This window comes from Oncorhynchus gorbuscha, linkage group LG23 (assembly GCF_021184085.1).
Source record: "Oncorhynchus gorbuscha isolate QuinsamMale2020 ecotype Even-year linkage group LG23, OgorEven_v1.0, whole genome shotgun sequence".
NCBI classification, from domain to species: Eukaryota; Metazoa; Chordata; class Actinopteri; order Salmoniformes; family Salmonidae; genus Oncorhynchus; species Oncorhynchus gorbuscha.
In genome coordinates, this window is record NC_060195.1 from 21,166,917 (window position 1) to 21,192,695 (window position 25,779).

General features: G+C 45.9%; 1 protein-coding gene across 1 annotated transcript; it reads right to left on the bottom strand.

The window, feature by feature from the left end:
• Nucleotides 1-19,149: 19,149 nt before the first annotated feature.
• On the bottom strand, nt 19,150-25,674 carry LOC124011109 (cytochrome P450 4V2). The gene is given in 12 exon segments (XM_046324145.1): nt 19,150-19,859; nt 20,934-21,113; nt 21,903-22,037; nt 22,223-22,325; nt 22,548-22,678; nt 22,681-22,714; nt 23,017-23,143; nt 23,285-23,354; nt 23,475-23,665; nt 24,680-24,765; nt 25,005-25,117; nt 25,211-25,674. Coding segments are annotated over 12 exon segments (1,527 nt in total). The 5' UTR covers nt 25,404-25,674; the 3' UTR covers nt 19,150-19,695.
• Between the last annotated feature and the right edge of the window lie 105 nt (nt 25,675-25,779).

Below are 25,779 nucleotides of genomic sequence, written 5' to 3' on the forward strand. Positions count from 1 at the left end.
GGACAAAGGAGGTATCAGGGGTATGAAGAGTGGAACTAGGGGCTCCATTGTGAACTAAAACAATGATAACTAACCTGAACAACAGTATACAAGGCATATTGACATTTGAGAGAGACATACAGCGAGGAATACAGTAATCACAGGTGTTGAATCGGGAAAGCTAGCTCAAACAGTAGGTGAGACAACAACAGCTAATCAGTTAGCACAACAACAGCAGGTAAAATGGCGTTGACTAGGCAACGGGGCCGACAGATAAAACAAACAAGCAGAATGGAGTACCGTGATTAATGGACAGTCCAGCGTGCATCAGCTATGTAGCCAAGAGATCAGTGTCCAGGGGGCAGCGGTGGATGGGGCAGGGAAGCTGGACTGGCGAGTGTTATCCAGGTTAAAAAAAACTAACAATGACTAAATCGCTTGTAGCGAGTTAGCTGGTTAGCTTCTGGAGGTTCTAGAGTGTGTTCTAAAAAATTTTAATAATAGCGATTCCGTATCACATTTGGTGAGGCAGGTTTCCTGAAGGTATAAACAAATTAAAAAATCGAAAAGAGATAGAAAGTAAATATGGGTCCAGTGAGTGTTTGGGACGCGGCGATTCAGACGGTTAGCAGGCCTGTGCTAACAAGCTAACAGTTCGTAGGCCCGGGCTAAACAAGGTAGCAGTTAGCGGACCGGAGCTAGACAAGCTAGCAGTTAGCAGGCCGAATTAGCAAGCAAGGAGATAGTGAGGGCTAGAGAGTTAGCCTTTGGGGGACGTCGCGATGGGGTGAGTCTGTTTATTCCTCTTCATGCGGTGACATCGATAGACCGGTCGTGGGCCCGGGTATTGTAGCCCAGGAGTATGCTACGGTGGTAGCACAGGTGCTCTGGCCGGGCTAGCTTCAAGCTAAGTGGGTGGAAACGCTAGCCAGGAGTAATCATCCGGGGTTTTTATTTATTTATTTTTATTTCACCTTTAATTTAACCAGGTAGGCAAGTTGAGAACAAGTTCTCATTTACAATTGCGACCTGGCCAAGATAAAGCAAAGCAGTTCGACAGATACAACGACACAGTGTTACACATGGAGTAAAACAAACATACAGTCAATAATACAGTATAAACAAGTCTATATACAATGTGAGAAAATTAGGTGAGAAGGGAGGTAAAGGCAAAAAAAGGCCATGGTGGCAAAGTAAATACAATATAGCAAGTAAAACACTAGAATGGGAAATTTGCAATGGAAGAATGTGCAAAGTAGAAATAAAAATAATGGGGTGCAAATAAATAAATAAATAAATAAATGAAATACAGTTCGGAAAGAGGTAGTTGTTTGGACTAAATTATAGGTGGGCTATGTACAGGTGCAGTAATCTGTAAGATGCTCTGACAGTTGGTGCTTAAAGCTAGTGAGGGAGATAAGTGTTTCCAGTTTCAGATATTTTTGTAGTTCGTTCCAGTCATTGGCAGCAGAGAACTGGAAGGAGAGGCGGCCAAAGAAAGAATTGGTTTTGGGGGTGACAAGAGAGATATAACTGCTGGAGCGTGTGCTAGAGGTGGGAGATGCTATGGTGACCAGCGAGCTGAGATAAGGGGGGACTTTACCTAGCAGGGTCTTGTAGATGACATGGAGCCAGTGGGTTTGGCGACGAGTATGAAGCGAGGGCCAGCCAACGAGAGCGTACAGGTCGCAATGGTGGGTAGTATATGGGGCTTTGGTGACAAAACGGATTGCACTGTGATGGACTGCATCCAATTTGTTGAGTAGGGTATTGGAGGCTATTTTGTAAATGACATTGCCAAAGTCGAGGATTGGTAGGATGGTCAGTTTTACAATGGTATGTTTGGCAGCATGAGTGAAGGATGCTTTGTTGCGAAATAGGAAGCCAATTCTAGATTTAACTTTGGATTGGAGATGTTTGATATGGGTCTGGAAGGAGAGTTTACAGTCTAACCAGACACCTAAGTATTTGTAGTTGTCCACGTATTCTCAGAGCCGTCCAGAGTAGTGATGTTGGACAGGCGAGTAGGTGCAGGTAGCGATCGGTTGAAGAGCATGCATTTAGTTTTACTTGTATTTAAGAGCAATTGGAGGCCACGGAAGGAGAGTTGTATGGCATTGAAGCTTGCCTGGAGGGTTGTTAACACAGTGTCCAAAGAAGGGCTGGAAGTATACAGAATGGTGTCGTCTGCGTAGAGGTGGATCAGAGACTCACCAGCAGCAAGAGCGACCTCATTGATGTATACAGAGAAGAGAGTCGGTCCAAGAATTGAACCCTGTGGCACCCCCATAGAGACTGCCAGAGGTCCGGACAGCAGACCCTCCGATTTGACACACTGAACTCTATTATAGAAGTAGTTGGTGAACCAGGCGAGGCAATAATTTGAGAAACCAAGGCTGTCGAGTCTGCCGATGAAGATGTGGTGGTTGACAGAGTTGAAAGCCTTGGCCAGATCAATGAATACGGCTGAACAGTAATGTTTCTTATCGATGGCGGTTAAGATATCGTTTAGGACCTTGAGCGTGGCTGAGGTGCACCCATGACCAGCTCTGAAACCAGATTGCATAGCAGAGAAGGTATGGTGAGATTCGAAATGGTCGGTAATCTGTTTGTTGACATGGCTTTCGAAGAACTTAAAAAGGCATTTTAGGATAGATATAGGTCTGTAGCAGTTTGGGTCAAGAGTGTCCCCCCCTTTGAAGAGGGGGATGACCGCAGCTGCTTACCAATCTTTGGGAATCTCAGACAACACGAAAGAGAGGTTGAACAGGCTAGTAATAGGTGTGGCAACAATTTCGGCAGATAATTTTAGAAAGAAAGGGTCCAGATTGTCTAGCCCGGCTGATTTGTAGGGGTCCATATTTTTCAGCTCTTTCAGAACATCAGCTGAATGGATTTGGGAGAAGGAGAAATGGGGAAGACTTGGGCGAGTTGCTGTTGGGGGTGCAGTGCTGTTGACCGGGGTAGGAGTAGCCAGAAAATGTTCTGGGACACTGTAAAGTCCATGGAGAATAAGAACACCTCCTCCCAGCTGCCCACTGCACTGAAGCTAGAAAACACTTTCATCATCGATAAATCCACGATAATTGAACATTTCAATAAGCATTTTTCCCACGGCTGGCCATGCTTTCCATCTCGCCACCCCTACCCCAGTCAACAGCACTGCACCCCCCACAGCAACTTGCCCAAGCCTTCCACATTTATCCTTCACCCAAATCCAGATAGCTGAAAGAGCTGCAAAATCTGGACCCCTACAAATCAGCCGGGCTAAACAATCTGGACCCTCTCTTTCTAAAATTATCCCCCAAAATTGTTGGAACCCCTATTACTAGCCTGTTCAACCTCTCTTTCGTATCGTCTGAGATCCCCAAAGATTGGAAAGTTGCCGCAGTCATCCCCCACTTCAAAGGGGGAGACACTAGACCCAAACTGCTACAGACCTATATTTATTCTACCCTGCCTTTCTAAGATCTTCGAAAGCCAAGTTAACAAACAGATCACCGACCATTTCGAATCCCACCGCACCTTCTCTGCTATGCAATCTGGTTTCCAAGCTAGTCATGGGTGCACCTCAGCCACGCTCAAGGTCCTAAACGATATCATAACCACCATGTTATGCAGGTGAATGAGGACCCAAAAGCGACTTGGCGAAAACAGAGTATTTAATCCAGTAAAGTTACTTTACAAACAAAAGGCATAATACTACTCGTAATGACGAGAACAGACAGGAGACTTGATCAAGAACTGCAGGTTGCCTCGGGAAGGTACTTGAACGTAGCAGACTCAGACACCTGCTCACCACGCAGCATATGAGGGAAACACGACACGACAGGGCAATACATAGACACAGCACGGTGAACAATAGATAAGGATCCGACAGGACAGGAACGGAAAACAAGGGAAGAAATAGGGACTCTAATCAGGGGAAAAGATAAGGAACAGGTGTGGGAAGACTAAATGATGATTAGGGGAATAGGAACAGCTGGGAGCAGGAACGGAACGATAGAGAGAGGAGAGAGAGGGAGGGGGAGAGAGAGGGATAGAAAAAAGGAACGAACCTAATAAGACCAGCAGGGGGAAACGAACAGAAGGGAAAGCATAATGACAAGACAATCTAAGACAAAACATGACAGTACCCCCCACTCACCGAGCGCCTCCTGGCGCACTCGAGGAGGAATCCTGGCGGCAACGGAGGAAATCATCAATAAGTGAACGGTCCAGCACGTCCCGAGACGGAACCCAACTCCTCTCCTCAGGACCGTAACCCTCCCAATCCACTAAGTATTGGTGACCCCGTCCCCGAGAACGCATGTCCATGATCTTACGTACCTTGTAAATAGGTGCGCTCTCGACAAGGACGGGAGGGGGGGAGGGAAGACGAACGGGGATGCGAAGAAAGGGCTTGACACAGGAGACATGGAAGACAGGATGGACGCGACGAAGATGTCGCGGAAGAAGCAGTCGCACAGCGACAGGATTGACGACCTGGGAGACACGGAACGGACCAATGAACCGCGGAGTCAACTTACGAGAAGCTGTCGTAAGAGGAAGGTTGCGAGTGGAAAGCCACACTCTCTGGCCGCAACAATACCTTGGACTCTTAATCCTGCGTTTATTGGCGGCTCTCACAGTCTGTGCCCTGTAACGGCAAAGTGCAGACCTCACCCTCCTCCAGGTGTGCTCACAACGTTGGACAAACGCTTGAGCGGAGGGAACGCTGGACTCGGCAAGCTGGGTTGACAACAGAGGAGGCTGGTAACCCAGACTACTCTGAAACGGAGATAACCCGGTAGCAGACGAAGGAAGCGAGTTGTGAGCGTATTCTGCCCAGGGGAGCTGTTCTGCCCAAGACGCAGGGTTTCTGAAAGAAAGGCTGCGTAGTATGCGACCAATCGTCTGATTGGCCCTCTCTGCTTGACCGTTAGACTGGGGATGAAACCCGGAAGAGAGACTGACGGACGCACCAATCAAACGACAGAACTCCCTCCAAAACTGTGACGTGAATTGCGGGCCTCTGTCTGAAACGGCGTCTAACGGGAGGCCATGAATTCTGAACACATTCTCGATAATGATTTGTGCCGTCTCCTTAGCGGAAGGAAGTTTAGCGAGGGGAATGAAATGTGCCGCCTTAGAGAACCTATCGACAACCGTAAGAATCACAGTCTTCCCCGCAGACAAAGGCAGACCGGTAATGAAGTCTAGGGCGATGTGAGACCATGGTCGAGAAGGAATGGGGAGCGGTCTGAGACGACCGGCAGGAGGAGAGTTACCCGACTTAGTCTGCGCGCAGTCCGAACAAGCAGCCACGAAACGGCGCGTGTCACGCTCCTGAGTCGGCCACCAAAAGCGCTGGCGAATAGACGCAAGAGTGCCTCGAACACCGGGATGACCAGCTAACTTGGCAGAGTGAGCCCACTGAAGAACAGCCAGACGAGTGGAAACAGGAACGAAAAGGAGGTTACTAGGACAAGCGCGCGGCGACGCAGTGTGCGTGAGTGCTTGCTTAACCTGTCTTTCAATTCCCCAGACTGTCAACCCGACAACACGCCCATAAGGAAGAATCCCCTCGGGATCAGTAGAAGCCACAGAAGAACTAAACAGACGGGATAAGGCATCAGGCTTGGTGTTCTTGCTACCCGGACGGTAAGAAATCACAAACTCGAAACGAGCGAAAAACAACGCCCAACGAGCTTGACGGGCATTAAGTCGTTTGGCAGAACGGATGTACTCAAGGTTCTTATGGTCTGTCCAAACGACAAAAGGAACGGTCGCCCCCTCCAACCACTGTCGCCATTCGCCTAGGGCTAAGCGGATGGCGAGCAGTTCACGGTTACCCACATCATAGTTGCGCTCAGATGGCGACAGGCGATGAGAAAAATAAGCGCAAGGATGAACCTTCTCGTCAGACTGGAAGCGCTGGGATAGAATGGCTCCCACGCCTACCTCTGAAGCGTCAACCTCGACAATGAATTGTCTAGTGACGTCAGGAGTAACGAGGATAGGAGCGGACGTAAAACGTTCTTTTAGAAGATCAAAAGCTCCCTGGGCGGAACCGGACCACTTAAAACACGTCTTGACAGAAGTAAGAGCTGTGAGAGGGGCAGCAACTTGACCGAAATTACGAATGAAACGCCGATAGAAATTAGCGAAACCTAAAAAGCGCTGCAACTCGACACGTGACCTTGGAACGGGCCAATCACTGACAGCTTGGACCTTAGCGGAATCCATCTGAATGCCTTCAGCGGAAATAACGGAACCGAGAAAAGTAACGGAGGAGACATGAAAAGAGCACTTCTCAGCCTTTACGTAGAGACAATTCTCTAAAAGGCGCTGTAGAACACGTCGAACGTGCTGAACATGAATCTCGAGTGACGGTGAAAAAATCAGGATATCGTCAAGATAGACAAAAACAAAGATGTTCAGCATGTCTCTCAGAACATCATTAACTAATGCCTGAAAAACAGCTGGCGCATTGGCGAGACCAAACGGCAGAACCCGGTACTCAAAATGCCCTAACGGAGTGTTAAACGCCGTTTTCCACTCGTCCCCCTCTCTGATGCGCACGAGATGGTAAGCGTTACGAAGGTCCAACTTAGTAAAGCACCTGGCTCCCTGCAGAATCTCGAAGGCTGATGACATAAGGGGAAGCGGATAACGATTCTTAACCGTTATGTCATTCAGCCCTCGATAATCCACGCAGGGGCGCAGAGTACCGTCCTTCTTCTTAACAAAAAAGAACCCCGCCCCGGCCGGAGAGGAAGAAGGCACTATGGTACCGGCGTCAAGAGACACAGATAAATAATCCTCGAGAGCCTTACGTTCGGGAGCCGACAGAGAGTATAGTCTACCCCGAGGAGGAGTGGTCCCCGGAAGGAGATCAATACTACAATCATACGACCGGTGAGGAGGAAGGGAGTTGGCTCGGGACCGACTGAAAACCGTGCGCAGATCATGATATTCCTCCGGCACTCCTGTCAAATCGCCAGGTTCCTCCTGAGAAGTGGGGACAGAAGAAATGGGAGGGATGGCAGACATTAAACACTTCACATGACAAGAAACGTTCCAGGATAGGATAGAATTACTAGACCAATTAATAGAAGGATTATGACATACTAGCCAGGGATGACCCAAAACAACAGGTGTAAAAGGTGAACGAAAAATCAAAAAAGAAATAGTCTCACTGTGGTTACCAGATACTGTGAGAGTTAAAGGTAGTGTCTCAAATCTGATACTGGGAAGATGACTACCATCTAAGGCAAACATGGGCGTAGGCTTGTCTAACTGTCTGAAAGGAATGTCATGTTTCCGAGCCCATGCTTCGTCCATGAAACAACCCTCAGCCCCAGAGTCAATCAAGGCACTGCATGTAGCACCCGAACCGGTCCAGCGTAGATGGACCGACATAGTAGTACAGGATCTAGATGAAGAGACCTGAGTAGTAGCGCTCACCAGTAGCCCTCCGCTTACTGATGAGCTCTGGCCTTTTACTGGACATGAATTGACAAAATGTCCATCAAATCCGCAATAGAGGCACAGGCGGTTGGTGATCCTCCGTTCCCTCTCCTTGGTCGAGATGCGAATACCTCCCAGCTGCATGGGCTCAGTCTCTGAGCCAGAGGAGGGAGATGGTTGCGATGCGGAGCAGGAAACACCGTTGACGCGAGCTCTCTTCCACGAGCTTGGTGACGAAGATCTACCCGTCGTTCTATGCGGATGGCGAGAGCAATCAAAGAGTCCACACTGGAAGGAACCTCCCGAGAGAGAATCTCATCTTTGACCACTGCGTGGAGTCCCTCCAGAAAACGAGCGAGCAGCGCCGGCTCGTTCCAGTCACTAGAAGCAGCAAGAGTGCGAAACTCTATAGAGTAATCCGTTATGGATCGATCACCTTGGCATAGGGAAGCCAGGGCCCTAGAAGCCTCCCTACCAAAAACTGAACGGTCAAAAACCCGAATCATCTCCTCTTTAAAGTTCTGGTAATTGTTAGAACAATCAGCCCTTGCCTCCCAGATAGCTGTGCCCCACTCTCGAGCCCGGCCAGTAAGGAGTGAAATGACGTAAGCAACCCGAGCTCTCTCGCTAGAGTATGTGTTGGGTTGGAGAGAGAACACAATATCACACTGGGTGAGAAAGGAGCGGCACTCCGTGGGCTGCCCGGAGTAGCAAGGTGGGTTATTAACCCTAGGTTCCGGAGGCTCGGCAGGCCAGGAAGTAACAGGTGGCACGAGACGAAGACTCTGGAACTGTCCAGAGAGGTCGGAAACCTGAGCGGCCAGGTTCTCCACGGCATGGCGAGCAGCAGACAATTCCTGCTCGTGTCTGCCGAGCATGGCTCCTTGGATCTCGACGGCAGTGTTACGAGCATCTGTAGTCGCTGGGTCCATTCCTTGGTCGGATCCTTCTGTTATGCAGGTGAATGAGGACCCAAAAGCGACTTGGCGAAAACAGAGTATTTAATCCAGTAAAGTTACTTTACAAACAAAAGGCATAATACTACTCGTAATGACGAGAACAGACAGGAGACTTGATCAAGAACTGCAGGTTGCCTCGGGAAGGTACTTGAACGTAGCAGACTCAGACACCTGCTCACCACGCAGCATCTGAGGGAAACACGACATGACAGGGCAATACATAGACACAGCACGGTGAACAATAGATAAGGATCCGACAGGACAGGAACGGAAAACAAGGGAAGAAATAGGGACTCTAATCAGGGGAAAAGATAAGGAACAGGTGTGGGAAGACTAAATGATGATTAGGGGAATAGGAACAGCTGGGAGCAGGAACGGAACGATAGAGAGAGGAGAGAGAGGGAGGGGGAGAGAGAGGGATAGAAAAAAGGAACGAACCTAATAAGACCAGCAGGGGGAAACGAACAGAAGGGAAAGCATAATGACAAGACAATCTAAGACAAAACATGACACACCATCGATAAGAGACATTACTGTGCAGCTGTATTCATCGACTTGGCCAAGGCAGCGTGCTGTAAACCCGAATGAAACGGCGGTAGAAATGAGCGAAGCCTGGGAATCGTTCCAACTGCACTCTAGACAAAGGTTGAGGCCAATCCACCACTGCTTTCACCTTTTCAGGATCCATCTGGACATTATGCTCAGCAATGACATATCCCAGAAAGGCGATTGTAGAGCGGTGGCACTCACACTTCTCGGCTTTCACAAACAATTGGTTCTGAAGGTTCTGCCTGACGTGAAGAACATGTTCTTGGGCCGACCGGGAAAAAAAACAGGATGTCGTCAAGGTAGACGAACACAAAACAGTTTAGCATGTCGGAGCACATCGTTTAGCAAAGCCTGGAAGACATAATGTCCACTGGCTGTGTCGATGGTTGTTTTCCACTCATCCCCTTCGCGTATTCGAACCAGGTGGTAGGCATTGCAAAGGTCCAGCTTAGAAAGAATGGTGGCCCCCTGGAGAGGTTCAAAAGCCATTGAGAGGAGTGGTAGGGGGTACCGATTTTTAACCGTAATGTCATTCAGTCCCCGGTAGTCAATGCACGGACCAGGGTCTTGTCCTTCTTCTCCACATAGAAAAACCCTGCGCCGGCAGGAGATGCAAACTGAAGGACGGCCCCAGTAGCCAGAGACTCCTCTATGTACTCCTCCATAGCTTTGGTCACCGGCCCAGATAAAGAATATAGCCGACTCCGAGGTGGTGTCTGAGAGAAGATCAATGGCACAATCATAAGGATGGTGCAGGGGAAGGGATGTAGCAAGTGCCTTACTGAAAACTTCAAGGAGGTCATGGTATTCAGTGGGAATGGCAGAAACATCCAAAGCTTTGCTAACGTCCTGAGGAAGATGTCTCGCGGAAGGCTGTGCAGCTTGAAGACAGTGGGAATGGCAAAATGGGCTCCAACCCAGGATGGAGCTTGTGGTCCAGTCAATAACAGAGTTCGTGTTTTTGGAGCCATGAAAATCCTAAGACAACCAGAACATGGGGAGATTCAATGAGGAGGAACTGTATGGTCTCACTGTGGTTACCTGAAACCCATATATGAACGGGCACAGTACTATGGGTGACTCTACCTATGGAGTGGCCGTCCAGTGCCCTAGCACCTACGGGAACCTAGAGAGATTGAGTGGGAATCCCTAGCGCAGAAACAATAGTAGCCTCCATAGAACTTTCATCAGCCCCAGAGTCAATGAGCACTCGGAGAGACTTAGATTGGTCTCCCACAGCAAAAGCACAAAAAAAGTGTGCGTTTGATGGGAATTAGGGAACTCCCAGTCTGGATCACCAGAGTACTTGTACCCACCAGAGACAAGGGTTTCTCAGGGCAGGTAGCTATATAATGTCCTGCCCCTCCATAGTACAGACAACAGTTTGAAATCAGCCTACGTGAGCGTTCCCCAACCAATAACCTAGCTCTTCCCAATTGCATAGGCTCAGGGATATCCAACTCACCCATCGTTGATGATTCACGAGAGTGCTCGGGTGGCTTCAGATCTTCTCGGAAAAACTGCCTTTGGGAACTTTCAGATTCCTTCGAAGATGAGCGAGTAATAGTGGATGAACGAGTGTGCCTGAGACCAGACCTCCTCTCACTCCTGCATTCCCTTAGGTGTCCATCAATTCTAATGGTGAGGGTCGATGAGGGAGTCGAGGCCCACCGGTAATTCCCGAGCAGCTAGCTCATCTTTTACCACCTCAGATAATCCGTGAAGAAAGGTATCAAAAGAGACTCCAGATTCCAGGCACTCTCGGCGACCAACGTGCGAAAATCAACCGCATATTCTGCCACACTATGGGAGTTTCGATGTAATTCAAGAAGTTTACTGGCCGCCTCTCTCCCGGATACCGGAGAATCGAACACCTTCCTCACCTCTGCCATGACATTCTCCAGATGACAACAACTGGCGGATTGTTGCTCCCAAACTATCGTAGCCCTGGAGAGCGCCCTATATGACATTAATGTAATAATATACGCTATCTTTGACCTTTCCAAAGGGAACGAAGATGGCTGCACCTTAAAAATAAGGGAGCATTGAGAAAGAAAACCCTGGCAGGTTCCAGGATCCCCAGAATATCACTCCGGAGGAGGAAAGCAGGGTTCTTGAGGAGCCGGTTACTGGGTGGTTGGGAGGTCTCAGAGGTGGCAGGCTACCTATGAGCTAACTCACTGATTTGCTCCATGATAGCCTTGAAACCTTGGTCGTGACGTTCCGTCAGGGAACGAAGCCCGTCCAGCACCCATGCTTCCCAATGGTGGCTCCCTGCAGGGAGCTGGTCCAAGTCTGCTGGGTCTGTCATGGCCAGTTCGTACTGGGTACAAGGTGAGACCCAGGTGCAGACACGGGAGGCAGATGGTTTGAGTCTTTGATATTTATTATATCCAAAAGGGGTAGGCAAGAGAATGGTTGTGGACAGGCAAAAAGTCAAAACCAGTTCAGTGTCCAGGAGGTACAGTGTGGCAGGCAGGCTCAAGGTCAGGACAGGCAGGTACAGTGTCTCGAAAAGAGGCAAGGGTCAAAACCGGGAGGACTAGTAAAAGAGAATAGAAAAGGCAGGAACGTGGGAAAAACACGCTGGTTGACTTGAAACATAGAAGACGAACTGGCACAGAGAGATAGGAAACACAGGGATAAATACACAAGGGATAACAAGCAACACCTGGAGGGGGTGGAGACAATAACAAGGACAGGTGAAACTGATCAGGGTGTGACAATTTAAAGAATATGCCAGTTCAGGACTTGTGATGTATCTGTTTCTCAAATTAGGCGCTCTAATCTACTTGTCCTCTTGCTCAGTTGTACACCCGGGCCTCCCACTCCTCTTTCTATTCTGGTTAGAGCCAGTTTGCGCTGTTCTGTGAAGGGAGTAGTACACAGCGTTGAACCAGATCTTCTGTTTCCTGGCAATTTCTCGCATGAAATAGCCTTCATTTTTCAGAACAAGAATATACTGGCGAGTTTCAGAAGAAAGTGCTTTGTTTCTGGCCATTTTGAGCTTGTAATCGAACCCACAAACGCTGATGCTCCAGATACTCAACTAGTCTAAAGAAGGACAGTTTTATTGCTTCTTTAATCAGAACAACCGTTTTCAGCTGTGCTAACATAATTGCAAAGGGGTTTTCTAATGATCAGTTTTTTTAATGATAAACTTGGATTAGCTAACACAACGTGTCATTATAACACAGGAGTGACGGTTGCTGATGGTGGCCTCTGTACGCCTGTGTAGATATTCCATTAAAAATATGCCGTTTCCAGTTACAATAGTAATTTACAACATTAACCATGTCTACACTGTATTTCTGATCAATTTTATGTTACTTTAATAGACAAACATTTTTGCTTTTCTTTCAAAAACATGGACATTTCTAAGTGACCACAAACTTTTGAATGGTAGTGTACAGTGGGGCTAAAAAGTATTTAGTCAGCCACCAATTGTACAAGTTCTCCCTCTTAAAAAGATGAGAGAGGCCTGTAATTTTCATCATAGGTACACTTCAACTATGAGAGAACAAAATCCAGAAAATAAATACTTTTTTGCCCCACTGTATGTCAGAGCAGCATTGGACTAAGATACAGTGACATAGTATAAAGTACAGTATATAAATATGAGATGAGTGATGCAATATTTACAAACAATTAAAGTGACTAAGATACCGTAGAATAGTTCATTTTACACGAATGAGATGAGTAATGCAAGATACAGAGACATTATTAAAGTGGCCAGTGATTCCTAATCTATGTCTATAGGCAGCAGCCTCTGTATTGGAGATGGCTGTTTAACAGTCAGTGGTATAGTATAGAATACAATACAGTAAGTATATACATATGAAATAGGTGATGCAATATGTAAACACAATTTAAAAGTGACTAAGATACCATTGAATAGTGTGGAGTGCAGTTTATATATATGAGATGAGTAATGCTCGATACGGAGACATTATTAAAGTTGCTAGTGATCCATTACTAAAAGTGTCCAGTGAATCCCAATCTATGTCTATAGGCAGCCACCTCTGATGTGCTAGTGATGGCTGTTGATGGCCTTGAGATATAAGCTGTTTTTCAGTCTCTTGGACCCAGCTTTGATACACCTATACTGACTTCACCTTCTGGAAGATAATGGGGCGAACAGGCAGTGGCTCAGGTGATGTCCTTAATGATCTTTTTGGCCTTCTTATGGCATCGGGTGTTGTAGGTGTCCAGGAGTGTTTTAGGTGTTAAGCCAAATTTCTTTAGCCTCCTGAGGTTGAAGCTGTTGCGCCTCTTCACCACACTGTCTGTGTGAGTGAACCATTTCAGTTTGTCAGTGATGTGTACTGTACGCAGAGTTACTTGAAGCTTTCCACCTCCTCCACTGCGGTCCCATCAGTGTGGATATGGGGGTAATCCCTCTGCTATATCCTGAAGTCTACCATCATCTCCTTAGTTTTGTTGACGTTGAATGAGAGGTTATTTTCCTGGCACCACACTCCTAGAGCCTCATCGTTGTTGGTAATCAAGCCTACTACTGTTGTGTCGTCTGCATATTTGATGATTGAGTTGGAGGCGTGCTTGGCCACCCAGTCATGGGTGAACAGGGAGTAGAGGAGGGGACTGAGCATGCATCCTTGTGGGGCCCCAGTGTTGAGGATCAGCAAAGAGGAGGTGTTGTTTCCTATCTTTACCACCTGGGGGCGGCCCGTCAGGAAGTCCAGGACCAGTTTGCACAGGGTGGGGTTCAGACCCAGGGCCTCGAGCTTGATGACGAGCTTGGAGAGTACTATGGTGTTGAATGCTGAACTATAGTCAATGAATAGCATTCTTACATAGGTGTGCCTCTTGTCGAGATGGGACAGGGGGCAGTGTGCAGTGTGGTGGCGATTGCATAGTCTGTGAATCCATTGGGCGGTAAGCAAATTGAAGTGGGTCTAGGGTGACAGGTAAGGTGGATGTGATATGATCCTTGATTAGACTCTCAAAGCACTTCATGATGACAGAGGCGAGTGCTACGTGGCAATAGTCATTTAGTTCAATTACCTTTACTTACTTAGGTTCATGGACAATGGTGGCCATCTTGAAGCATGTGCGGACAACAGACTGGGATAGGGAGAGATTGAATATATCTGTGAACACACCAGCCAGCTGGTCTGCGCATGCTCTGAGGACATGGCTAGGGATACCCTCTTGGCCGGCAGCTTTGTGTGGGTTAACACACTTAAACGTCTTACCCACATCGGCCATGGAGAAGGAGAGCCCACAGTCCTTGATAGCGGGCCATGTTGGTGGCACTGTATTATCTTCAAAGCGAGCGAAGAATGTGTTCAGACTGTCCAGAAGCAAGACGTTGGTGTCCGCAACGTGACTGGTTTTCCTTTTATATTCGGTGATTGTCTGTTGACCCTGCCACATACGTCTCGTGTCTGAGCAGTTTAACTGGGAATCAACTTTGCCCCTTATACTGACATTTAGCCTGCTTGATTGCTTTGTGGAGGGAATAACATAAGACAACTACTAGAAGTGGGTATGAAAGCTGATTGAACATTCTTCCTACTCATACATTCACTGAAAGGAATTTTCATTCAGCAAGGTCAGGTTTTGTTGTCTTGTACAAAGTTGGAGAAATCGCTCTCCACAAACTATCAATACTGACAGGAAGATTCTCAGCAACAAAATAGTGATTAAATTAAGATCCGTAGCTGTTCATTCATCAAAACACAAACCTGAGTCACTCCTCACTTGATATGTACAGGTAACTGCCAAAATAATGGAAATACCAACATAACGGGTCGTAATAGCGCGTTGGGACACCATAAGCACTTTATTTTGGCAGGTACCTGTATAATGCTGTGAACGCTGTTACACATTCTTTTCACAACTCCGCTGCTGCTATTTCAAAAAATCCTGTGAACTAAAAGTTTGAAGATGGATTCTCCCTTGAAGAGAACAATCAACAGAGAGAGGTATTCCAGCTAGTTATTTTGGGAGATTTAACATCCTCCCTCTATGTTTTGGATGGCATTGATCTCCCCTCGTTGTGCAGTGTCAGCCGTATGTAGAGGCGTTTGATGAAGAAGACTGAAGTCCTGGTGTTATCTGCTGTAATCTCCTAATGGGGTAATGACGGGCTACCTCCTAACCAGGCAGCAGCTAGCACTGGGTCTTGGTCACAGAGGTTGCTCCCAATTGGCACCATGTATTGGCCATGGTTACAAGTAGTGCACTATATAGGGAATAGGGTGAAATTTGGGAGGCACATCTACCCTACCCACTCAGTATCACAGGTTGTGAACTGTTTGCATGCGGCTCAGTGATCTGAGCTGTCCTTCAAACACATTTCAAAAGAATCAGGCTGTGTGTTCCACTCTAAATCAATCTCTTTTCTCTGTGCTTTCAGCAGTCTGTCTGGAACAAATCTCATTTTACCAAAGGGACGGTGTTGAGGTTGTGCTAATGCCTAGAACACCACAACACTGCTAACACCTGACCCTATTCATTGCTGCAACGGTCACGGGAGAGGAGCCATGCGTTCTCCGAAACATGACCCACCTAACCACGCTCCTTAACACCCGCCAGCACCAATGTGTTGGAGGAAACACTGTTCAACTGGCGACCGGGGTCAAGCCTGCAGGCCACAAGGAGTTGCTAGGGCACAATGAGCCCCACCAGCCAAACCCTCCCCTAACCTGGACGACGCTGGGCCAATTGTGCACTTTCCTTTGCCACAGCCCGGGAATGAACCCGGGTCTGTAGTAACACCTCTCACACTGCTATGCAGTGCCTTAGACTGTTGTGCAACTCAGGAGGCCCTACCTGACCCTATTCATTGTGTTATTCATTTTATTGTGTAGTTGTTCGGTTGGGCCTCACATTATTTTAGGGGAGGGGATGTTGTAGAGGAGGTGTCATGAAACAACAGCTTTTCACCATACAACAACATAGAGCCTTTTACTGCATGAGCATCACTTCACTACCTGGGGTGTATTCATTACGGAAACTATTGACCATTTTACAACCAAATGGTAGCAAACTGCAAAACAAGAGTCTCCATTGGACAAATTCAGGCAGGTCCCTCCTCGTTCCGTTTGCTTCTATCTAGGAACAGTTTTCCAACAGAATGGGCATAATGAATAGGCCCCTGTAAACATTGTCATGGCCATGGATCTTGTCTTTTGTTTCAACAGGGTTCGAGAAATCCATTCAAGGGATCTGGAATGTTGTCAGCTTTATACTTCCTCGAAGAGGCATTATGTTAGCCAGCCACTGAAACTAATGCATTACATTGATTGACTGTGGGACTCCGCTCTTCACATTCAACTTTTGCTGATTTGGAGTGTCCATTTCCCACTGGGCACACACTGGTTGAAACAATGTTTCCATGTCCTTTCAATGAAATGACGTTGAACCAACGTGGAATAGATGTTAAATTGACAAATATGCCCAGTTGGGTATGAGTAAGACCGGAGCCCTTGACCTGGATTACAAAAGTCCTGTTTATACCTGGTTCTAACATTCGTCTTTTGTCCTGATCTCATCCACACTCTGATTGTGCCCACATATAATAAGCCAGTGCATTTACACATGGTATTAAAATGTCTCTCTTATCCATCCCACTGCATCCACATTATGAAAGGATTTCCTGGTCCCTCCATGTATGCACATTATTTTTGTAGGTATTCTGTCAAATATATATATATATTTTTAAAGAGAAATCAAGTCAATGGTGCCACCGGTCAATGATTTTAGAGAGTGAAACAATGATGATTTAAATGGTTTCATTGTCCAGATCTGTCTTGACTTGTAAGATATCTAGACACAATGAGTCCCTGACTTCCTCCGGAGGTTGGCAGGGAGATCTGATCACAATGTGTCTTTTGATTGGCTGCACTTGTCTAAGAATGACGGGCAGAATCAGAATGTGGACAAGATCAGGACAAAGGACACGTTTGAATCAGGTATAAACTGGGCTAGTGTGTCTGAGTGGGAGTGCTGTTCTAGGATCACTTTTACCTTTTATATCACAATGAGTAAGATTACATGGACTGGGGGGGACCTGATCCTAGATCAGCACTTCTAGTTTAAGATGCTTTGTGGATATGGACCCTGACTTGCACCCTATCTGTTGCCTTGAGAAGAGTGAACAGCTGATGAGCAGTGTTGTAATGCAGTTTAACCACATTTTGTGGGAAAATGAATTGTGAGTATAGGGAGCTTTTTTCACTGTGACCGGCGATTAGTTTACCCAACAATTATTTTTAACCACTACATCACTGCTGATGAGGTGCAATACTGGCCCACGGTGGACATCTGCGTTATTCAAACAAGCCTTCTCAGGAGGGTGCCATTCTGATCCGTTTGGATGGGTTCCAATGAACTAATCAATCTTCAAACGTTCACTCTGGTGAACTAATCAATCTTCAAACGTTCACTCTGGTGAACTAATCAATCTTCAAACGTTCACTCTGGTGTCTAGAGTGTGGTAAAGTTTGGTGGTGCATGGCCACTGTGAAGTGGGCATACTGAGTTTTGCATTAGTCAGCTCAGTCAGATCAGTTTCCCAGGAGACCAGCTCTCACCTGAGGCATTCACAACCCGGAATCCAACTAATGATGGAATATTCCTGCCAGTCTCTTTATTACTTGGACATCCTGCAAATTATGTTGGAAATGGGGCATCAGAGAGCCAGGGAGGGCAGAGCTGCCAATCTGAAGCCCATCATGATGGAATTCATTACAGGTAATACCCAGCATCTCAGAGCTGAACAGCATGTAAATATTGGTTCGGGCAAACTCAACAACAAAAAATGTGAAGCATGCCAGCTACGCCATTACACAACACAACACATTAATTGTACCATAACAGTGAAAAAAGGTTCCCACAAACTGTTTGGGCACATAAAGCTGTACCAACAGCAGAGCTCTCTTTTCAGCACCATGGAGTGAATCCTTATATGATATGATATGGATGACTTGCTGAAACAAATATGGTTTCTACTGTGAATTGAGATGTACAAACTATGGCATACGGGGACGATGAGCAGATAAGAGGCAATTCATAATTTCCATTAATACATTAATGAGCGAGCTTGAACGGACATAGTCAATATAACTATTTGTTCAGCACTTCTGAAATATACTGTGACAGAATTCAGAACATGGGCCGTTCTTAGAGTATTCTTCATGTACATCAAGTCAGAACCGTAGGATAAATAAAGGGGGCATATAAGCAGACAATGAGAGCTCTTACAATATTCTGACATTTCTCTAAAACAGGCTACATGTAAGCTGTTAGCTGTTGGTGGTGCACTACACAACATACACTTAGTAGGACTTTCTTAGCTACAGTATACATAGCTCCCTGGCATTTTACATAATTTATGCAGCAGCATACAAGACATTGTTGGGCTCACCTTGTGCTGTGCTTTGAACAGGAAGGTGGTGCAGCGGTCCTTTGTGGGCAAATTGTCAAACTTTGTCAAAGTCAAAAATTTTCTGGATTTACCGTGCTTTCAAGACAACTGGGAACACTGACGTCAGTGATCTTTAGGTCGGAGCTCTAGAAAGAAGCCCGATTTCCTGACTTGGAATTCTGAGTTGGATGACCATTGAAAACGTATTTTCCCAGTCGGAGCTCGTACCCCCCCCCCCCCCCGCTCCACTGAATAGCAGGCTAGTGATTAATTTGCAACGCTTGCAGTTAGCCACGGATTCCTTCCACAACACTCATTGTTGAATTTGCGATTTCCAACTTGTGTAATGTTTGTCGAATGGCCTATGAGCACAGATACCTTTGATCTATAATTTCTCTACATATGACAAGGATTAAAAAAAGATTTGCCAGTAGATTGTCATCTTCATTCATGATGATGACTGCTAGAGATTGAATGTATGATGTTGACAGTCCAATCAAAGCTACGGTAGATTTAACGTGATTTGACAATTTTGTCTGTGGCCAATCACCTTGAGCCTTCTTGGATGGGCACTTGTAATGTAACTATATGGCAGCACCCAAGGGGCCTGATTTTTCGAGCTCTGCCCATAGATTTTACTGTGACGTAGTGTTCCCATGAGTAACAGAACACTGAGCCAACCATGGTGCAACTAGAGAACATTACCAACCCCAACGCTCCGTATTTTCCACTAGCTGAACCACCACCACAGAAAGCACTGAGCTAGGCTGAAACACCTGCATTTTGGAGCTGCCTTACTCAAGAAAGCAAAAGAGACCATGTTTGTAAGCGGCTTTATTAACTCAATTATGTTTTTATTTTATTTTACATTGTTTGCAAACTGATGTGATACATATTAAGGCCAAAATAACAGGCACTTTTAAATTTTTGCTGAACGGGGCTCTGCCACACCTTCCCTGAATTAAGGGTCGCCACTGGAGCTGAATCATTAGGTCAGAAACACTGATTTAGCAAATATATTTATCCAACCAGAATCCCTTTGTTTTACTTTATTCAACTAAAGAAAATAATTTAACCTTCATACATCATTTGTATTTATTTAAAAAACACTTGCTATAATATAGACACAAGATTGAGAAAGAGGCTACAACAAAACAATGTATTACGACATGACAAAGTACCACAGTATTATAGTAGAGCTGTTTGCCGGGGGAGACTAGCATCTCTTCTCTAGCATGACAAAGTACCATAGTATTATAATAGAGCTGTTTGCCGGGGGAGACTAGCATCTCTTCTCTAGCATGACAAAGTACCATAGTATTATAGTAGAGCTGTTTGCCGGGGGAGACTAGCATCTCTTCTCTAGCATTGTCTCTTCTCTAGCGTAATCCAAATACCCTTCTCTGGTCGGAGTATGAGGTCACCCAGAGGTCTCAGCTCCTCTCGGCTCTGGCAGGCCCGCACGGAGAAGTGACGCAACACTGAAGACAGCACCACCTTCTCCTCCATCATGGCAAACCGCTGGCCTGGAGACAAAGGACATACAGACATGCATGTGAGGACACCATACACTGACATAGGCCTTTTCCGAATACCCATACTTGTGTTCTAAATAGTAGGCTTTTTGTGTATGAGACATTTAGAAATTTGCGTATGCTTTAAATGTCATACTAATTTTGTATTTTTATCAAGTAGAATTTGCTGCACCCTCACAGGTGTTTCAAACAGCTGATAATCAAAATAGGGGACATGCTCTGTTCCACTGGATGTCATAAGGTGAATGCACCAATTTGTAAGTCGCTCTGGATAAGAGCGTCTGCTAAATGACTTAAATGTAATGTAATGTAATGTACAAAAATGAATGAATGGCGGGAATCAAGCTCACTTGCGCATTCAGATGAAGCCTTCTCAGTATGGGTGAGTGGTAGGATTATATTTGTTGCTTACTGCATACTTTTTTACTGAAAAGTATGTTCAAAATAGTATGTAGTATTAGTACACAGTCTGTAGTTTTAGTAAGTAGTAGGCAATACAGATTCAGACATAGAGTAGACAACAATCTGACCGTAAAATCAGACAACTGTTTCCTTTCATTCAGCTTTTGTGAGTCTCTCTCTTTGTCACTCTCTCGGTCCTCTCTACCCCCCCCCCCCACTATCATCTTGAGGAGAGAGACAATCTGTCTCATTCAGTGTGTGGGAGACAGGGCTGATTGGCGGCAGCGGCTCTACTCTCAGGAGATGGAGAGTCAGTGCTCCTTTGCTCCTCCTCGCTAAATGGATGATTGATTCTTGAGGAAGTGTGAGCTCTTAAAGGGAATGGGAGCGTAAATGAGGTAAGTGAGGAAGCTGTTTCATAATAAGTGTTGGCTTTATTGCAATGTGACCCATCAGGGAAGATGCAGCGCCCTGCTTCTAAATTGAGCTTCTCCTTTCAGTTTCTTTTTCACTTCCTGAAGCCAGACTGTGGGTCAAAATCATTTAGCTGGGTCCTTGCCCTTTGTCTGTACCATTGCAATCATTTTGATATATAATGGTTCGTATATTAGACCCATATTAAGAGGAGAGAGGGATATGAATGGTAATATGTCCTGAGCATACCGATGCAGTTCCTGGGTCCAGCGGAGAAGGGGATGTATGCGTAGGGATGTCGTCCTGTGCTGTTCTCTATCAGGAAACGCTCTGGCCGGAACTCCTCGGGATCCGGGAAGTATCGTGGATCGCGGTGCAGGGCGAAGGGAATGATCAGGGCATTCACTCCTTTAGGAATTTTAAAGCCATCTGCAATGGGAGGATATTAAGTATCAGTCATGGAATTAAATGTAATTCATTTCTAACTGTGGGCTCATTGTACTGACAGTTGCATTGAACATTATGTCAATATTTTCTACCTGCAGTAAAAACACTGACTTGTATTAAGCAAGGATGTTGCTTGGTCACACAGTGGAATCAAAGCTCAGTCCTTTGGCAAAGAGTGACATACTCAGACTAACAGATGCTTGCCCACCCTGAGAAGGAAGACCGGATTACTAACACTGTGATTTGGCCACTGAGTCGACAAATCTGTATTTCCTCTAAAACTACAGTTATGCTTATATTCAGAGATAACAGGAAGTGCATATAATTTTCTAATTAGTCTAACAGTGAAATCCATCCATCTGCTTCCGCCTTGGTTTTACACTATCAGAAAATGCTTTTACTGCAATTTAATTGTTATTTTACCTTTATTTTACTAGGCAAGTCAGTTAAGAACAAATTCTTATTTTCAATGACTGCCTAGGAACAGTGTGTTAACTGCCTGTTCAGGGGCAGAACGACAGATTTGTACCTTGTCAGCTCAGGGATTCGAACTTGCAACCTTTCAGTTACTAGTCCAACACTAACCACTAGGCTACCCTTCCGCAAGTGGAGAGAATGGAGAACAGGCTGCCAGAGCTGACAAATACAAGTCCTGAGATGTGCTGTTTCAATGAGATGGAGATGACACCCGTGGATTCAAACAGTGAGGATCTTAGTCTGCTGCCATTTTACAGGTAAAGGTGCACTTTGGGACAATCTGCTGCCACCTACTGATGTGACAGTTGTCGCTTACGGTGCGTGCGAACATGGGCACGGCGGGGAAGAGGCGAAGGGTCTCCTTGATGACGCATTCAAGGTAACGTAACCTCTTCAGGTCATCGACGGTGACGGAACGGTTGGAGGAACCTGGGTGGGTAAAAGAGGGACATATGGATGGGATTTCATAATACAATGGTCACATGGGATGAGGAGAGAACAGGAATATGAATGTAAAGCAGTAGTGAGACAGAGAGATACGTGGCTATATGTAAAACAACTGTCACATGGGATGAGGAGAGAACAGGAATATGAATGAAAAGGAGTATATTTACCAAACACCACTTGGAGCTCCTCCTGGACCTTGGTCTGGACCTCAGGGTAGGATCCCAGTAGGTGAAGGGCCCAGTTCATAGAGGCTGCTGTGGTGTCATGGCCCTACGAACACACAATCATTCAGAAGAGCGCATTAGGGTTGTGTTGAACAGTGTGCCATTTGGGACATAACCCATGTGCAGTTGTCTAATGTACATCAAGTCATTTCAAGTAAAAGAGGAACTATCCCACCTACAGTATGAAATGTTGTTCGATTGCAAAGGGCCTCAGTGGAGTCACATGCTAAATGTGTGAGCATATTGGTGTTGGGTTTCGTTACACTACCTCAAACATAAATGTGTCCACCTCCTCTTGGATATCACTATGGCTCAAGTAATTTCCCTCGTCATCAGTGGCTTTTAACAGCATGTCCAGGAAGGCAAGTCTTCTCCTTTTGATGCCATGGTCATTCTCCATGCATTCTCCATGCTTTCTGCTCTCTCCTTGATCACCTGGAGATTTACACAAACATTAATACCATACTTTTAGATTTCATGTTTGTTCAAAATAAATCTGTGCCAATAGCCATGCTAACAAGATGATTATTACAATATATAACAGATGATAGTCAGTCGACTGGAATCCTTTCTGACCTGTTACATTTACATTTAAGTCATTTAGCAGACGCTCTTATCCAGAGCGACTTATATATATTGTCATGTCCATTTTGTTAGCATGATCATTTTTGGCAGTCCAAACCACAAACACTTAGACATACAATAGGTTCCTTAAAGACCTCAGTAGATCTACTCACACTCTGAGTGAATGAATGGAGGATCCTCAGTCTATTGTCATGGTCCTTCCCCTCCCATAACAGACTGTAGATGAAGTCTGGCCAATACCAGGGAGCTCTCTGGCGACGTCCGATGATGTCACTCATTCTGTAAAGAAAGCTCAGTAAATCTAACAGAAACACCAAGGGGTGTAGACAGGGTGTAGACAGGGTGTAGACAGGGTGTAGACAGGGTGTAGACAGGGTATAAGACTATGTCATGATGGTTTATTAACATGTTAATACTTACTTGTACACACTGCGGACGTACTCAGACTCGCTGTTACTTTGTGCGTAGATGTTCTTTCCCATTGCCGTTTCTAAAACAAAAACAAACAATAGGAAACATTGTGTCACATCATTAGCATTTATTTACAAATGACTTTGATCAGATTTGGAGAGTTGATTTTTACAGGGCCATTCCAAAATCAGTCACTCACCACAAATAATGTCCAAAGCACAGAGTGTGATGTAGCTAAAACAGTTGAATGGATCTCCTCCAGCCTGCTTCTCCAGTTTCTGTGTTAAAACCTCAGCCTGCTCATTCATCACCTCCAGAAACTCAGCCAAGATGGAGAAATGGAATGTCGGGGTCAACATCTTCCTTCTGCCACGCCACTTATCCCCTGTGCTGATAGTTAGGACAGAGAGAACATCACTTACCCCTGTGCTGTTAGAGGCAGGACAGAGAGAACATCACTTACCCCTGTGCTGTTAGAGGCAGGACAGAGAGAACATCACTTACCCCTGTGCTGTTAGAGGCAGGACAGAGAGAACATCACTTACCCCTGTGCTGTTAGAGGCAGGACAGAGAGAACATCACTTACCCCTGTGCATTTAGAGGCAGGACAGAGAGAAAAATCACTTACCCTTGTGCTGTTAGAGGCAGGACAGAGAATTACCTCGAGTATTTCCCAAATGACACCCTATTCTTTATACAGCCCAATTGTTTATACAGCCCAATTCTTTATACAGCCCTATTCTTTATACAGCCCAATTGTTCATACAGCCCAATTGTTCATACAGCCCAATTGTTCATACAGCCCAATTGTTCATACAGCCCAATTGGCCCTGGTTAAAAGTAGTGCACTATGGCCTGCTGAGTGGTGCAGCGGTCTAAGGCACTGCATCGCAGTGCTAGAGGCAACACTACAGATCCGGGTTCGATCCCGGGCTGTGTCGCAGCCGGCCATGACCAGGAGACCAATGAAATGGTGCACAATTGGCCCAGTGTCGTCCGGGTTAGGGGAGGATTTGGCCGGCTGGAATGTCGGTTGCCAGCTAGATGGTGTTTCCTCTGACACATTGGTGCGGCTGGGTTGTGGGTTAAGCGAGCAGTGGGTCAAGAAGCAGTGAGGCTTGGCAGGATCGTGTTTGGCTCTCATGGCTCTTGACCCTCGCCTCTCCTGAGACAGTACGGGAGTTGCAGTGATGGAACAAGACTAACTACCAATTGGATATAACAAAAATAATTTGTGACTATAATTCAACTATAATGGGAATAGGGTGCCATTTGGGATGCAACCAACACTGAATCAGAGGGCTGCCTTAAATCGACAGCGATATTTATGTAATCAGTTTAAAGTCCTCAGTCCCAATACTGTTTTTGATAATGGGGGAAGGAAGGAAGAGGAAAATGACCTACCTGGTGAGCAGGCCAGTCCCAAGCCAAGGCTGCATAAACCTATAGAAATAGGCCTTGTCTATGTGCTTGGAACTGTGCAGAATCCCCTTGGAAGAGAACAAATGAAATGAGAACAGATCCAGAAAAACAGACCAGAATTAACAAAAGATTGGAAGACTAGCTGTCGTCATGACGTCAGCTAATGGGGATCCGAATTAAGTTTAAACATTCAAGTTATGCTCAATGGATAGGTAATGTGCTATATCTCTGACAGTATCTGATGATTATCCAGTCAGCATCAGCAGTAATACAGGTAGTAAAAAAGTCCCAGCAGTGTGGTGATTACCTCCACAGTCTCTGCATGAAACAAGACCACCAATGGCAGGGGTCCAACCCAAACCTTCAGCAATGGTAAATGTCTGAACTCCTTAGTGCCTTCAATAATCTGGTTGAAGAAATCTACCAAAAAAGAAAAAGTACTGCTATTGCATTTGTTACTTGGGAAATATTAGATAGCCTAACCTAAATACAGCTCAGAGGAGAGGATCTTACCTCCTGCATTAGTGCTGAACAGAAGTGCATTCCCAATGATTGGATAAGCTCCATCCACTCCAGGGATTGGCTTCAAATCGTTCCAGTCCTGAAAGTATTTCTTCAGTGGATGGTACATGATGCAGGCCAACAGAACAATCAGAAGGACCAGACATATGATCCCCAGTGTGTATGTTCCAGACATAATCACCATCTTGGTTTAACGTAGCAGTCTGCTATGTTGTGAAATCCCTCTGATCTGTATGCGGAGCAGCTTTTGATGGACTTTAGACTGGTTATGCACTTCTCCTTTGGCACAGTTAACCGTACGGGTACTGGAACCTCGACTCTCATGCAGCTACAGTGTGAGAAACTGGGTCATGTTGGTTGCAGCAGTTAAGTGAGGGGTGGAATGATGGGGATGGGTAATGTGAAAACAAAGGTTGGCTGTGTAATGATAGCAATTACACAATCTGTGTGTGTGTGTGCATGTAGTAGTTAATAGTTATTTTCTCTTCTCCTCTGACATTGACTCATGAGGTAACTAAACCACAACTACAGTATCATTTGCACACTGATTAGATAAGCTC